Genomic DNA, 14,026 nt, shown 5'->3' with positions numbered 1-14,026 from the left:
AAAAATCACACTGGCTACTGTGTTTAGAGTGGATTGCAGGGGATCAAGGACAGAGTAAACAAGGCTGCTAGATTACTGCAATTGTCCAGGTGGCTTGGACTAGAGAGATGTCAGTGGATTTGAAGACAATTGGATGGATCTAAGAGACAGTTTGGAGGCAGAATCAATAAGACCTGATAATGGCTTTCATATTGGGAGGGAGTGAGGGGGAGTTATCAAAGATGGCTTCTAGTTCTGGTTTGCACAACTGAGTGGATGGGTGTTGGAGGGTGGAGGGAACAAAAAGTACTCATTAAACCGAGAAGGCATCTTGAGACCAAAAAAGGAGGCAGGTAGCTCCATATAATCAATGGATCAGTTTATTATAGGGTAACTTACTGTCAGGGTGAGATTAGACAGACAACAACTCGAAGCATTCGCAGCTGTACTCTGCACCGCCCAGGGGGCCACTGGGGCAATTCTACAGTTAACCTAGGGTCTGGGGTTTATGGGGTGGGGGCAGCAGGTGCTTGGAAACAGGACGTGCATTCCTAAGTCAAGATTTATGAATGGGTACTAGTCTCATGGGCGCCAGGAATATATGTCAGTGAAGGTTTTCATCATTGTTTGGGGACAGAGCATAGGGGCTACTGGGTCCTGATGATTATTAAACAATATCTATTATCTACAAAGCCCGTGACAACAGAGAAGTGATTTACTGTACGGTACAGTCCTGGGTTGGGTCAGCAAAAGGATGCGAGAAGCTCTAAGGGCCCAAAATGGCGTCAGTTATGCTCACAGCCATACAATGGGGGCGGTAGTAAATTGCTTAGGGAAGAACAGACTTGGGGAAGAGGAAATTAGCAGGTTCGATTTTGGAATGTTTAAGTTCAAGATGCCTGTGATTCATTTGTATGGCAATATTAAGCAAGCAGTTGGATATCCAGATTTGAAATTCAAAAGATACTTATAAATTTTAGAGTGATGAGCATTTATCATGGTAAGTATTTAAAGCCGTAGGAATGGATAGAATTGCTTAGAGGAGAGTGTGGAATGAGAAGAGGGCTCAGGACTGACGTGCTACTCTTATCCCTACCCACAAAGGCTAACATTTGGAGATATAGAAGAGGAAGCGGGCAAAGGACATCAAAAAACGATCAGTCAGGATGAAAACTGGGAGACTGTGGTGTTACCAAAGATAAAAGCATTTGAAGAAGTTCTTTGGGAAGTTTTCTGTTTTATGTCCCTGTTACATCTTACAGCCTTGCAATAATTTTTACTAGTGTTCCGCTCTGGGAAATGACTGCCAGCACTGGTTAGTTAATAACATGGCACAGTCCCACTGAAATAGTAAGGAGTAGGAATTTAATGTATCCTAAAAGCACTGGTTCTGCACAACAGCTTTATTTGGGAGTTGAGAGAAAAGGAGCAAGTGTTTTCAAATTTACTTTCTTTAACATTCTGTTCACTGGTGTTCAGTATAAATATTTAAACAGTACTTAGTATCTAGAGGCACTTTCATATATTTTTTAACTTCTGGGGAAAAAAATGAGACAAATACCCATTCCCTGTCAACTTAATCCATAGAGTGGGCATGGGAAATGAAGTAACCTCTAATGCTTCTATGTGAAATCTTCACGAACAAAGTAAATCCAAATTTTAAGAAAAGAATTCGCTGTGTTATATGAAAGAGATTGTTAAGCTATTAAAATTTTATTTTTGCTTTTCTGTGTCATTTACATTGCTAGCCCATAGAGCTTCTTGCCAGGAGAGGAGGTATTCTCTGTGTTGCCCAATATATTAGGCCCTAGCCACACGTGGCTGTTGACCCGATGAAATGTGGCTAGTGTGGTTGAGGAACTGAATTTCTAGTTAAAGAGCCACAAGTAGCTGTTGGCTACCATATTGGCACAACAGAGAAAAAATTAAATGTCAGTCATAGCATGAGACAGGATTTAATTACTGAGTAAAAGGGGGCTCTTCAGTGTGGACTTGACATCTTCTCTCTGTACCTTAGGCATTTCTGCTTTCTTTGCCTTTCCAACCCCTGCCCCACAGCCGTTTTGTTGCACTCAAGCAGCTTAAGCCGTGGGAGTTGTTTTTCCCCCCTCTGCTCTGATTTTTCTGCAGTGAAAACATCTTTAACACAAAATAGAATCATAGCACTTGCTTTCTCTGGGAACCATTCTGTCGGAGTAACAGTCATTTTTAACTGAACTGCCTTGTAGTGTTGCCTAACAAAATATGGTGTAGTCGGATTATAGTGTAAAATGAAGCCCACTGGTGAGTACCTGTATAACCTTCCTTTTTCAGTGTTCCCTGGAGCCTTTCCTCCCTGGTGACTCACTTGTTCAGCCACAGACCACTCTTGCTAGAATCACTTTCCTAATCCTAGTGTGATCTGTGGTCTCACATAGGCCAAAACTAGTCTTACCCAAACTTATAATTTTCTTTCACATTTATTTTTGTCCTCTTCGATTTTCTGTCATTCTTTGGCTTTAATTGGCTCACCTGTCTTACTGAAACTGAAGGAACTTTTTATGGAAGAGAAAAGAATGGAAATAGATCGAGACTAGTGGAAATATGGCTCATTTTATCCTCTGATAATTGAGAGAAATCTGATCTTAGGGACAAATATTTATCTCATTCTTTTCCTTAATACCATTAGAGTGGCAAAAGTACTGTTCTCTTGTGACTCTTTGTTTCCTTTTAGAAAGTTCCAAGTAATAATGGACCTTGACTGCATTAGAAAGAAACATTCACATGGCTTGTTATACTTGTTCATATTGTTTTAAAATTCCATTGTTTCATGGTGAACATGGACATATAGTATCATTATTTTAAAAATATTTTATGTATACCTGCATCTTACTCAGAGTAGGTGCCTGAAGTTGTTAAGGACATCTCCCAGTATTACTGGCCCATTTCCCTTTGTAATCAGAAGAATACTATTTCAAGATTATTGGCTGTGTGTGGTCTGTGGCCTTGGAACAGAATGGAGTTAAATAGCCACAGGGGGATTAAGCTATGAGGTTGGTGTTCTTCACACCATTAATATGTTTTGGCTAATTGAGTTATTAGTCCAAGTCAGAGAAGAGCCTTGCATGTATCAGTGGTCAATTAAAGCTATTCCCCAAGGTATTCTTAATCTTAAATACTAGTCAGTCTTCCCTTTTAGGACTGATATGCATCACACTTTCATGATATCTTGAGGTTGGTGCTGCTTTTATTCTCTATAGCTTTTTGCATTAAAAATTAAGAAGATTAAAAAACAAACAAAGACAAACCATGAGTCATTGAGTTAAATGCCTAAGTAGTGTTGTAACTCTCTGTAATTACTTGTCCATAAGAGAATGTATGTATTGAAATATGAAACCACGTTTCCTTGATCCTTTCCTGTACAAATGGCTTGTTTTCTCTTGTTATTCCTGGCCGTCCCTTGTTCAATCATAAATCTCCCAAGAATAACCAGTCGCTGTGTGGTGTAGAGGATCTCATTGCCTTTAGATTAAATCTTCTTTGGCTTACAATTATCTAGATGTTTCAGAAAGAACAGGTGGATCCTCTTCAGATGAAACTACAGCAGGTGAATGGACTCGGCCAGGGTTTGATCCAGAGTGCCGGAAAAAACTGTGATGTGCAGGGTTTGGAACATGACATGGAAGAGATCAACGCTCGGTGGAACACATTGAATAAAAAGGTGAGTATACTGGGGATGGAGGGCAGAGAAAAGAGACATTGCAATCTCTGGTTTCCCTGGCACCTGAATGCAAATAAAAATTTGCAGTTCCAGTCTGTAGTTACAAAAAGGGGTGAGTAGTCATTTAAAAGCTCTCTCCTTTCTCGTAATGAACCTCCATGTCTGTGATACAGGTTGCACAAAGAATCGCACAACTCCAGGAGGCTTTGTTGCATTGTGGGAAGTTCCAAGATGCCTTGGAGCCATTGCTCAGCTGGTTGGCAGACACTGAGGAGCTCATAGCCAATCAGAAACCCCCATCTGCTGAGTATAAAGTGGTGAAAGCACAGATCCAAGAACAGAAGGTAAGTGAGAATGTTGGGGCAGTGAACTGTAACAGCCGTAGGGAATGACAGACAACACATTTGCTTATGGTTTCAGGAGTTTTAGTAGAATCCTAACCTACCTTGTGTGATCCAGAAAAGAAAGACAGAAATTGATTTTCATCATCTTACTTTGTAATCTCCTAGATTACCATGACATGTATTGAACTGAACCATTTTGCTTGTTCACTTATCCTATTTCAGTGTTTCAGTCACCACTTTATCTTAAGAGGTTTTTAGTGTTTTGGGGGTCAGCAGTATTTAAATAATGTATATCATGTATAAGGTTTTATCTATATATGTATATATTTTTGGTTTAATTTCCATTTCAGTGCCTTTTTCTCCCGGTTCAAACTAAGTTCCCTATCAGTCACATAATGATAGTCACTGCTCCATTTAAAACCCTAAGTGTAGGAAAAGTTTATATGGGTGGTAGGAATTATATCTCATGTTTTTGCCTTAGGATGAAAAAAAAAACCTTCATTATTCAATTAAACTTAGGGCTCAGTGGGGTGAGGTTTTGGATTTTGTTTGTTTTCCTTGTTTCAGATTTTAAAGTGACCCCATGTTATCACTTTTCATTCCTTTTAAACATGTACATCAGTTGCTCCAGCGGCTCCTAGATGATCGAAAGGCCACAGTAGACATGCTTCAAGCAGAAGGAGGCAGAATAGCCCAGGCAGCTGAGCGGGCTGATAGAGAGAAGATCACTGGGCAGTTGGAGAGTCTTGAAACTAGATGGACAGGACTACTCAGCAAGGCAGCAGCCAGGTAAAGCCATTGGGGTTTTGAGGAATATAGGTCCGAGGCGGTTTCTGACTTGTATCACTGAGGTGCTCTAAAAGCCCCTGGATGATTCATACAGTGCTTTGGTAGGTGTTTAACGGCTTTTGTCTTGAAGAGAGATAAGTTTTTAGAGGTGATCCTCATAACCAGAGTAACTGAGGAAATGAGCCTCAGCTACTCCATAAATTTCTGAGACCTGGAAGACTCATTGCTCTTTGGTGGTGTTCTGTTGCAGTATAATCTTGGTTCCAAACAGCAGACGCAGACTCCTACAATCCAGCCAAGTTATTTTCTGAGTTTTGGAAACAGATTTTTTCCATTCATATTTATAAATAATGTTTTCGATACTTGGAATTGAAATTTATCATGTTCTTTTCTGTTAGCTTATCCTAATATTAGATGTTCTTACATCTAGGAGCTAGTCTGTGGTTCTGTTAAATGAGCATTCAAGAGATGCATGGACTTCCTTCACTAAATGGCCACGAGACAGGCAGTATACTTTTCTTCTCCAAGGAAGTGCTTTCTCTTTCCATAGCTATAAGTTAGCCCAGTGTCACTTGAGCTTTTAATAAGTCACACCATGTCTTCACTTTTAGCTTATACTGTTCTCAGTTTTAAAAATAAATGATAACTAATCAGAAATCAGTATGAGAGTTGTAGAGCTGATCATGTATTATCTAGGTAGCCATGGGCCCTCTTCAGATAACCTCCTCTTCAGTCTCTTTACTTCTACCCATCCATGGCTTGCTTATTTCTTATCTGAGCTACAAAGTATTTGCTTGCTCCACGTTAGTGGGAGAAACAAACGAAAGAATTCAACTTACTTTCATTTCCAAATTGCACCACTTTTCTTCTGTCTCTCCATCCATTTCCACTAATAGCACCATTAACCTTCCAGTTTCCTAGGCTTAAAACCTCAACCTCATTTTTTACCCTTTTTTCCCCCCTGCTTTGTGTCCCATATCTATCAGGATGCTAAATTCTGTCCATTTCACTTCTACAGTGTCTTTCCTTTCTGTCCATTTCTCTAATTCCCACTCGCCTCAGTTCATGACTTACAAACTCTCACTTGAGCTAGTTCCCATGAGGTGGCTCACCTGATCATCACTCTACTGCTGCTTACCCTCAGGCCTTCCCCTCTTTGCACGCTCAGAGACATTTAATGACTCCTTGTTGCCTATAAAATAAAGTCTCTTTAATCCAACATTCAAAGCCCTCTACTGTTTGGCCCTAACCTACCTTTCTTAGTTTCCACTGTTCTCATTCCTTGTGGGCACAGTAAACCGTATTCGGTTCTTCAGTATCTTCTGTCAGTTCCCTAATTCTGTCTTTGCTGATGGTGTTGCATCTTCCATGAAATACTTCTATTCATCTCCCCTGCTTTTATGAAGGTTTTCTTTATTCCCCAGGCATAGAACAATTTCAGTTTCATCTTAACTGCCATAACTCATCATCTGTACCTTGTATTATGGTCATTATTTTATGTACTTATCTCCTAGATCCTTAAGCTCACTAAAGTCATGGTTTGTTCCTAATGTATCTTTTTATGACTCTTTCCTTCTACCCTACTTGCTTCCATCCTCCTAGTCTAACACAGTTTCTGAGCCAATATTTTAAAGAGAAATACCAAGAGCAGTGTCATTTGTTGTAGACATCCTAAAGACTTTTGTTTAGATTCTTTAATACTGGTTTTTCGATGCCTCTAAATTATTTTAGCTCTTCTCTTTGCTACCCCAAATCCTATTACATTGATTTCTTCAAACTTTCAGATTCCAAAATCAGAGGTGAGTAAGAAAGACATAGAAATTAGGGGCAATTTTTTTAAGAATGAAATTTTTTGAATTTAGAATTTAAAAAAGAACAGGTACATATATATGTATAACTGAATCACTTTGTTGTACACCTGAAACTAACACAACATTGTTACTCAACTATACTCCAGTATAAAATGTAGTATTTTATTCTTTTTTAAAAAAAGAATAAAATTTATAAGCAGGTCATTAACCAATTAAAATAACCCACCAAGCAATATTGTAAAACTGAAATTCTTGATTAATAATATTTAAGATTATATGTTTTAGTTGTATTATTAATTCAAGATGTATTTTGCAAGTGGACATAAACTAAGAAAGGAAGTTCTGTACTTTATATTGACATTTAAAAATAGCATCTAGAAATATTTTTTCTTTATACTCGAGCATAATTAAATTTCCAGATAATTAAGATGGCAGATCTTTATATTAAATCATTTCTTATTAAGATAAGTTTGTCCAGAGTAGGTGTTCAGTGAAGGTTTTCTGAAATAAAAGTCACATGCTTCCAGGGTCTTTTCAGATGACATAGCACTGAGTCTGTTTTTAATGCTCCAGCGTCATCGTCATGGCCTTTGATTGTTAATCTGTGTGCTCATACAGTTCTGCAGTGGTTTTTCTGTCTGTTGCTTATTAGGCTGCCTCCAGCATTCAGGCTTCCTCTCTCCTTTTGTAATTTGCTGATTTTAATCTGCAGGGTATTTGAAATCCAAGCTAAGTGTGGATGTTACATTAAATAAGATTCCAGATTTAAGATTCCATTTATAAAGTCCATAGATCTTTTGGCTGCTGTTTGCCTTGGCAAATTCAGCTAGTTTGAGGTCATTTTTTGCCTTGAATCAGAATTCAAAGTTATGCTCTGGGGCTTGAAATTACTAGAAGCCTGACTGGATTGGGGGAGATAGGAAGGGGGGTTCTCATTCATAGCTTGGTCTGCCTTTGCTCTTCAAATGCTCTCTCTTCTCTTCACTCACAAGCAGGTAGCAGTGATGGGGAAAGAGAAATGAAAACTGATGGGTTTTTTTTACTCCTTTAAACTTTATTTTGGTCACCTGTACAGAGGATGCATGTGCCACATCCAATAGGAGACAGAGTAGTAGAAGGTCTGATTATAATCCTCATTGTACTATTGCTACCCAGTGGGCGACCTGGACAGATCTTTCTTTAAGCCTTCAGGGTTGTTTTTCTCTTTTGTAATAGTGGGATAATTCTGCCTGCCTTACAAGGGCATGACAGAATCAAAATAAGGTACTGCTTATGAAAGCCTTTAAAACAGCAAAGTACTGTTTATGTGTGTTCTCTTTACTATTGATATTTCAAATGTGCCTCATTAAGGTTGGTCTTTTACTGAATATAGTACTATTATCAGTCTTAATGTGACTTTTTGCCTGAGCAGCTTGTTCTATATATTTGTGTAGGCAAAAACAGCTGGAAGATATCCTGGTTCTGGCCAAACAATTCCATGAGACAGCTGAGCCTATTTCTGACTTCTTATCTGTCACAGAGAAGAAGCTCGCTAACTCAGAACCTGTTGGCACTCAGACTGCCAAAATACAGCAGCAGATTGTTCGGCACAAGGTAAGAAGTAGTTATGGTAAATGAAAACACAGAACTGGAACCAGAAATCCTAGAAAACTGCCTGCAGCATTCTATAAGATGTGTTTTGTGGGGGTTTTTTAATAACTTTAATTTAAAATATGGTCCAGTTATTAATTGGACTAGTCACATTCTTGAAGTAAAAATAGAAATGGCCTAATAGGCTGCTATCAGGAAAAACAGCTTTTGTTCTCTGTTTCTATGTTATTTTTGCCCTTCAGTAGGTGAACTCTTATATTATTATTATATCATTTGTGATTCATTGTTTCATGTCTACTTTTCATTTATTTTGTTTCTGTTATTCATTTTTTCCATCTGGATTTCCAGGCTCTGGAGGAAGAAATAGAAAGCCATGCAACAGATGTGCACCAGGCAGTCAAAATTGGGCAGTCCCTCTCCTCCCTGACATGTTCTGCAGAGCAGGGTGTACTGTCTGAAAAGCTAGACTCATTGCAGGCCCGATTCAGTGAGATTCAAGACCGGTGCTGTCGGAAAGCAGCCCTGCTTGAACAAGCACTGTCTAACGCTAGGCTGTTCGGGGAGGATGAGGTGGAGGTGCTCAACTGGCTGGCTGAGGTTGAGGACAAGCTCAGTTCAGTGTTCGTAAAGGATTACAGACAGGATGTCCTGCAGAAGCAGCATGCTGACCACCTGGTATTCGTGTTTTCCATTCTTATTATGTTACTAAGTTATTTTGTAATTTTGATTCATGTTTCTCTTCATTTCTCTCTCTTTTTTTAAATTCCAAACATTTCAACTTTATTTTATACACAAGTGCATAGTTACAGACTGGACTAATCTATTTTTTGATGATTTACATGGAAATACTTGTACTTAACAGACCGAATCAATAATCCTAGAAGATGATCCAGAATGTAATCGGGCCATCTCAATTCCAACTCATGTTTTACATCATCAAGGAATTATCATTCAGTTTCCACTTGAGCAGTTATGTGAAAGAATGTTCTGTAACAAAACCAGATTACCTAAATAGTAGTGCCTAGGGTTTTTTAATGGTTCTAGAATTTATATACTCAAATTCCAGGGATTCTGTGTCATCTGAGTAGAAACAACAATTTGCCCCTTTTTGTTTTCGTTTTTGTGACATTTCCTTGGGGATGGTAAAAATCAGCAAAGCAGTTTTTGGGTTTTAATAATCTTAGATTCTTCTGCTTCGTTGACTTCAGATATTGAGAGTTTTTAACCAGGATCCTGATTTAAGTCAGCCCGTTCTTGCTGACTTTCTTCTGTTGAACTTTCCGCCTTATTCTTTATTTTGGACATAGTAGACATTTTTGCTGAATTCTACTTCTACCTTTCTTGGGTTCATGTTTGGTACCAATAGATTAGTAAAGTGGATTTAGTCCTAAATCTCTTCTCATCAAAGGAAAGTTTGCCTATAAGTAGCTGATTTCATTGTTTTGAGTAATTAAAGAAGGGGGTAACCAAAGAGAAAATGAAGGAATCAAATATCTCATGTTTAAACTAAACTGGTATTGATCTCTTTACTTTAAATTTGGCCTCTTAAAGGGGTCACATTTCTTTCCCTTTGTTGTGCCATAGTTTTAGGATTAATGGTATTCTTTCCTTTCAGGCTTTAAATGAAGAAATTGTTAATAGAAAGAAGACTGTAGATCAAGCTATTAAAAACGGCCAGGCTCTTCTAAAACAAACCACAGGTACTTTGAAAAGTGCATCTCTTAGCACCTCTGTGGTCCCACAGACAACTACATCAGCACCCTGCAGTAGCCACTTCTCTTTGCAGATAGGAGGAGCTTAGTACTCACTAAGATTGTATTACCACGTGCTCCCAGGTGACGGGCAGCTTGGGTTCCTATTTCCTGCTCAATTTTTGAAAACTAAAACACTGTTGTCTCAGATCTGGTTATAGATGAAGGCTCCCCCTGTCCTCCAATATGGTGAATGCCAGCATTTACTGAAAGGTGCTGAGAATGTGTAGGAACACCTGCAGTCAAACTCAGATCTTAATAATCTCAGAAGTCACTTCTTCTATTGATTGAAGGTGTATTTCCCACCTCCCTTAGTGTGGGATGCTAGGTGAAACCACTGCCATAGGGAGAGAGCATCTATAGAAGTTGAGCTCTGATTTGAAGAAAGGGAGGTTAAGAGGGCTCCCTCATATCCTATTAAATGTGAATAATTGTGTGCTGTCTCCCACAGGTGAAGAGGTATTGCTTATCCAAGAGAAACTGGATGGCATAAAGACTCGCTATGCAGACATCACACTCACTAGCTCCAAGGCCCTCAGAACCTTAGAGCAAGCTCGGCAGCTGGCCGCCAAGTTCCAGTCCACGTATGAGGAACTGACCTGGTGGCTGAGGGGAGTGGAGGAGGAGCTGGCAGCCAGTGGAGGACAGTCTCCCACAGGGGAGCAAATACCCCAGTTTCAGCAAAGGCAGAAGGTGAGCTGTCATTTCACACTGTAAAGGGAAAAAATTTTTCCTCTTAGAATCCTTAAGTTCTCTTAGAATTCTCTTAGAATCCTTAAATTCTTGTGTTTAATACCAACTATCTATACCTTAAATGTAAACCAGAAATTTCTGCCTGCCTTGTTTTTCGTTTATTCTTGGAAAATAAAATTTGATATACAGACCTATATAAAGCACTTGTTATGGTCTGAAGAAGAAAAAAGATTGTCTCAAAACCCTAGGAAGGGCTTCCCTGATGGCGCAGTGGTTAAGAATCCACCTGCCAATGCAGGGGACATGGGTTCGAGCCCCGGTCCAAGAAGATCCCACATGCCGCGGAGCAGCTAAGCCCACAACTACTGAGCCTGCGAGCCACAACTACTGAAGCTCGCGCACCTAGAGCCCGTGCTCTGCAACAAGAGAAGCCACCGCAGTGAGAAGCCCGCACACTACAACAAAGAGTAGCCCCCGCTCGCTGCAACTAGAGAAAGCCTGCGCACAGCAATGAAGACCCAACGCAGCCAAAAATAAATAAAATTGTTTTAAAAAACTGTTAAAAAACCGTAAGAAGCTTGCTTTATATTCAACATTTTAGAATTTACTGTCATAGTTCATTCTCTAAAAGAGTACTTCATGGTTATGTTTGATTCTCCTGCAGGATCTAGTGCAGTTCTAGATGCGCAGAAATACTGTGTAGGTATTTGTTGAGGTAAATACCTATGATTAAAGCATTATTTATCATTTCTACTGAAGTAAGGAGAAAAAAAGCAAAAAGCACCGTTCATGTTACCCAGAGACAGTCTGGCTGGAGAAGTCTTGCAGACAGTTCTAAGCGGCTAAGCCTAAAGTCAGGCTGTGGAGTGATTGAAAAATCTGAGACAAGAAAAAAAATAAATAAGTGAAGGAAGGAGGTCAGAGCCCTGCTGGGATGTGTGGTAGAGAGAGCACTTTCCACCCAGCACAGCTGCTAATGTGCTTAATTTAGCAAGGGATGGCCTGAAAACTTTTTTCCCTCTTTAGGAGCTAAAGAAGGAGGTCATGGAGCACAGGCTGGTGTTGGACACAGTGAATGAGGTGAGCCGTGCTCTCTTAGAGCTGGTGCCCTGGAGAGCCAGAGAAGGGCTGGATAAACTTGTGTCTGATGCCAATGAGCAGTACAAGCTGGTCAGTGACACTGTTGGACAAAGGGTGGATGAAATCGATGCTGCTATTCAGAGATCACAACAGGTAATCTTTATAAACACCTCTGCATTAATATTTTAGGCAGCGTGAAGTACAAAACTATGACCCACATAAATACAGGCTCAGGAATAGGAATAAATGAGATCAAGCTAAATCTGATGCAACGAATCATTTCAGTGGTGGGAACTGATTAGGTAAAGGTAAGTGAGGATGGATCTAGGTTTGACCAAAAATACTTGACCCCTTTGAGCAGAAAAGAACTTGGAGAAGAGAGTGTGTGAGCCCTTTCCTTGCTACTGCCCTGCTAAGAGGCAGATGGTGATGGGGGTAGATAATATCTAGATCCGAAAGGTCCAAGTGCATCACAATCTTAGTTTGACATAATCAGCTGTTTTAGCATTAGATGGAAAAGGGGACAGAACCAAGAACTATAATTACTATCAAATATGCTAACCAAAATAGCAGAGCCATCCAAAATAGAACCCTCCCAAGTAAACACAGGTGTCATATTTCCCTCAATCCTTTTTCCTTCCTACTTTCTGGGAAAATTTATTTGCTTTTCTTTGTAGCTGGATATGCACCTATTAATGTGCCATGGTGCAAAAAATAAATTAATATAACATGACTCCTTGAGTTCATAGTGATAAGCAAATGCTTTCTGAACCACAGAGAAGTTTGCTCTGATGCCAAGTGCATTCCTGTTATGTCTTAATTAATATCCCTCATCCTGGCCAGATATTTCAGTGTGAAATTTATCACGCTTGGGAACTCACTTTCCTTTAAGTATTAGTGTAATTCGGCAACGTTGACGAGGAAGAGGTAAAAGATTGAGGGACCTCATTGAACAATGGTCACATAGAACATGTTCTTAGGTTTTGTATTTGTTGATGGCATTGCATACGTTATTGCATTCCATTTAAAGGTTTGGTGTTCTTCTGGGGCCTTAGGGTTCTTCAACTGAGCAAGTACTTCAAGTTAACTTGACTCAGCCGTCTGCCGCCATGGTAGTTTGTATTTAAACACATGACTGCTACTGTTTAGAGCATGGGTAGGAAAGAGGATTGGCAGAAAAAGAGCACAGCCTCAAAAAAGTACTCTCATTAGAAAGTGTATTTCTTTTGAAGAGTCTTGGTTTCCATGGTCGTTTCTAGCTGTAGAACCACTCACTGGGTCCTATAATGTCTTTCTAAAGAAGTTGAAATAAGATCAACTCATATTTGCTGAAGTAGGATCAACTCTAAATTGTCTGCATCTTGATTTGTGATTTTATGAAATTGTCACCAATTTTGGCTTTACTTTGTGAGATGTAAACTGTGTTACTGAAAATCTAGGCCTTTCTATGTTGAATAAATTAGAATTCTCAGAAGGAGGACGTTGGCTGTAATATGTCCATTTTTCTTCAATATGTCTGTTAGTATGAGCAAGCTGCTGATGCAGAACTAGCTTGGGTTGCTGAAACAAAACGGAAACTGATGGCGCTGGGTCCAATCCGCTTGGAACAGGACCAGACCACAGCTCAGCTGCAGGTACAGAAGGTAAGTGACGTATTCACTGTGTCCTGAGCTAGAAGAAGCATCAGTCTCTTAAGAGTGACTAGCAGAGAGTTTCTGACTATCCCAAGTAAAGTAGAATAAGTCAGTGTCATGATGGTGGGTAGAGACTAATTATATAAATATTTGGTTAGGATGAGGAAGAGATTTTTTGCTTTGTGAAAAGGATAGAAATAGGCCCATTAATCCAAGAAAGAGTAGTTAGCTGTTTTCTTCCTGGTTTTCAGGAGGGAAGATATTCTTATAAGCTACTAAAAGATAAGCATTGAAGATATGTGGATAGGCAAAGTGTCAAACTTTATAAGAACAGTTTTTGATGTGGCTTTTTTTTTTTTTTGATTTTTTTTTTTGATGTGGGTTTTTTAAAGCAAAGAATTTTTCATAGGGTATGTCTAACTTTTCACTAACACAGGCTCGGGCTTCTTATATTTCTCGACTTAACAATAGTTTACTTTTCAAAGGCTTTCTCCATTGACATCATTCGACACAAAGATTCCATGGATGAACTATTCAGTCATCGTGGTGAAATCTTTGGCACATGTGGGGAAGAGCAAAAAGCTATATTACAGGTAAACTACATTTATTTATTCACCATATTGTTCTTATCTTGATCATGGTGAATTAGAAGTAC

General features: G+C 39.3%; 1 protein-coding gene across 2 annotated transcripts in view; it reads left to right on the top strand.

Annotated features, from left to right (window-relative positions):
- MACF1 (microtubule actin crosslinking factor 1) overlaps positions 1–14,026 on the top strand; it is a 239,454-nt gene that overhangs the window by 182,120 nt on the left and 43,308 nt on the right. The window contains exons 59-68 of one of the 2 annotated variants that reach the window (XM_060307542.1): positions 3,518–3,679; positions 3,853–4,023; positions 4,646–4,812; positions 8,057–8,216; positions 8,562–8,888; positions 9,829–9,913; positions 10,416–10,657; positions 11,684–11,890; positions 13,261–13,380; positions 13,857–13,964. In XM_060307542.1, the coding sequence (XP_060163525.1) occupies positions 3,518–3,679; positions 3,853–4,023; positions 4,646–4,812; positions 8,057–8,216; positions 8,562–8,888; positions 9,829–9,913; positions 10,416–10,657; positions 11,684–11,890; positions 13,261–13,380; positions 13,857–13,964 (1,749 nt within the window). The remainder of the gene's footprint in view (positions 1–3,517; positions 3,680–3,852; positions 4,024–4,645; positions 4,813–8,056; positions 8,217–8,561; positions 8,889–9,828; positions 9,914–10,415; positions 10,658–11,683; positions 11,891–13,260; positions 13,381–13,856; positions 13,965–14,026) is intronic. The other variant, XM_070045508.1, reaches the window with a different exon arrangement.

The sequence above is a fragment of the Globicephala melas genome, chromosome 1, assembly GCF_963455315.2.
Source record: "Globicephala melas chromosome 1, mGloMel1.2, whole genome shotgun sequence".
Lineage (NCBI taxonomy): Eukaryota > Metazoa > Chordata > Mammalia > Artiodactyla > Delphinidae > Globicephala > Globicephala melas.
Note: the sequence above shows the minus strand (reverse complement) of the source record. Positions and strands in the feature narration are given on the sequence as shown.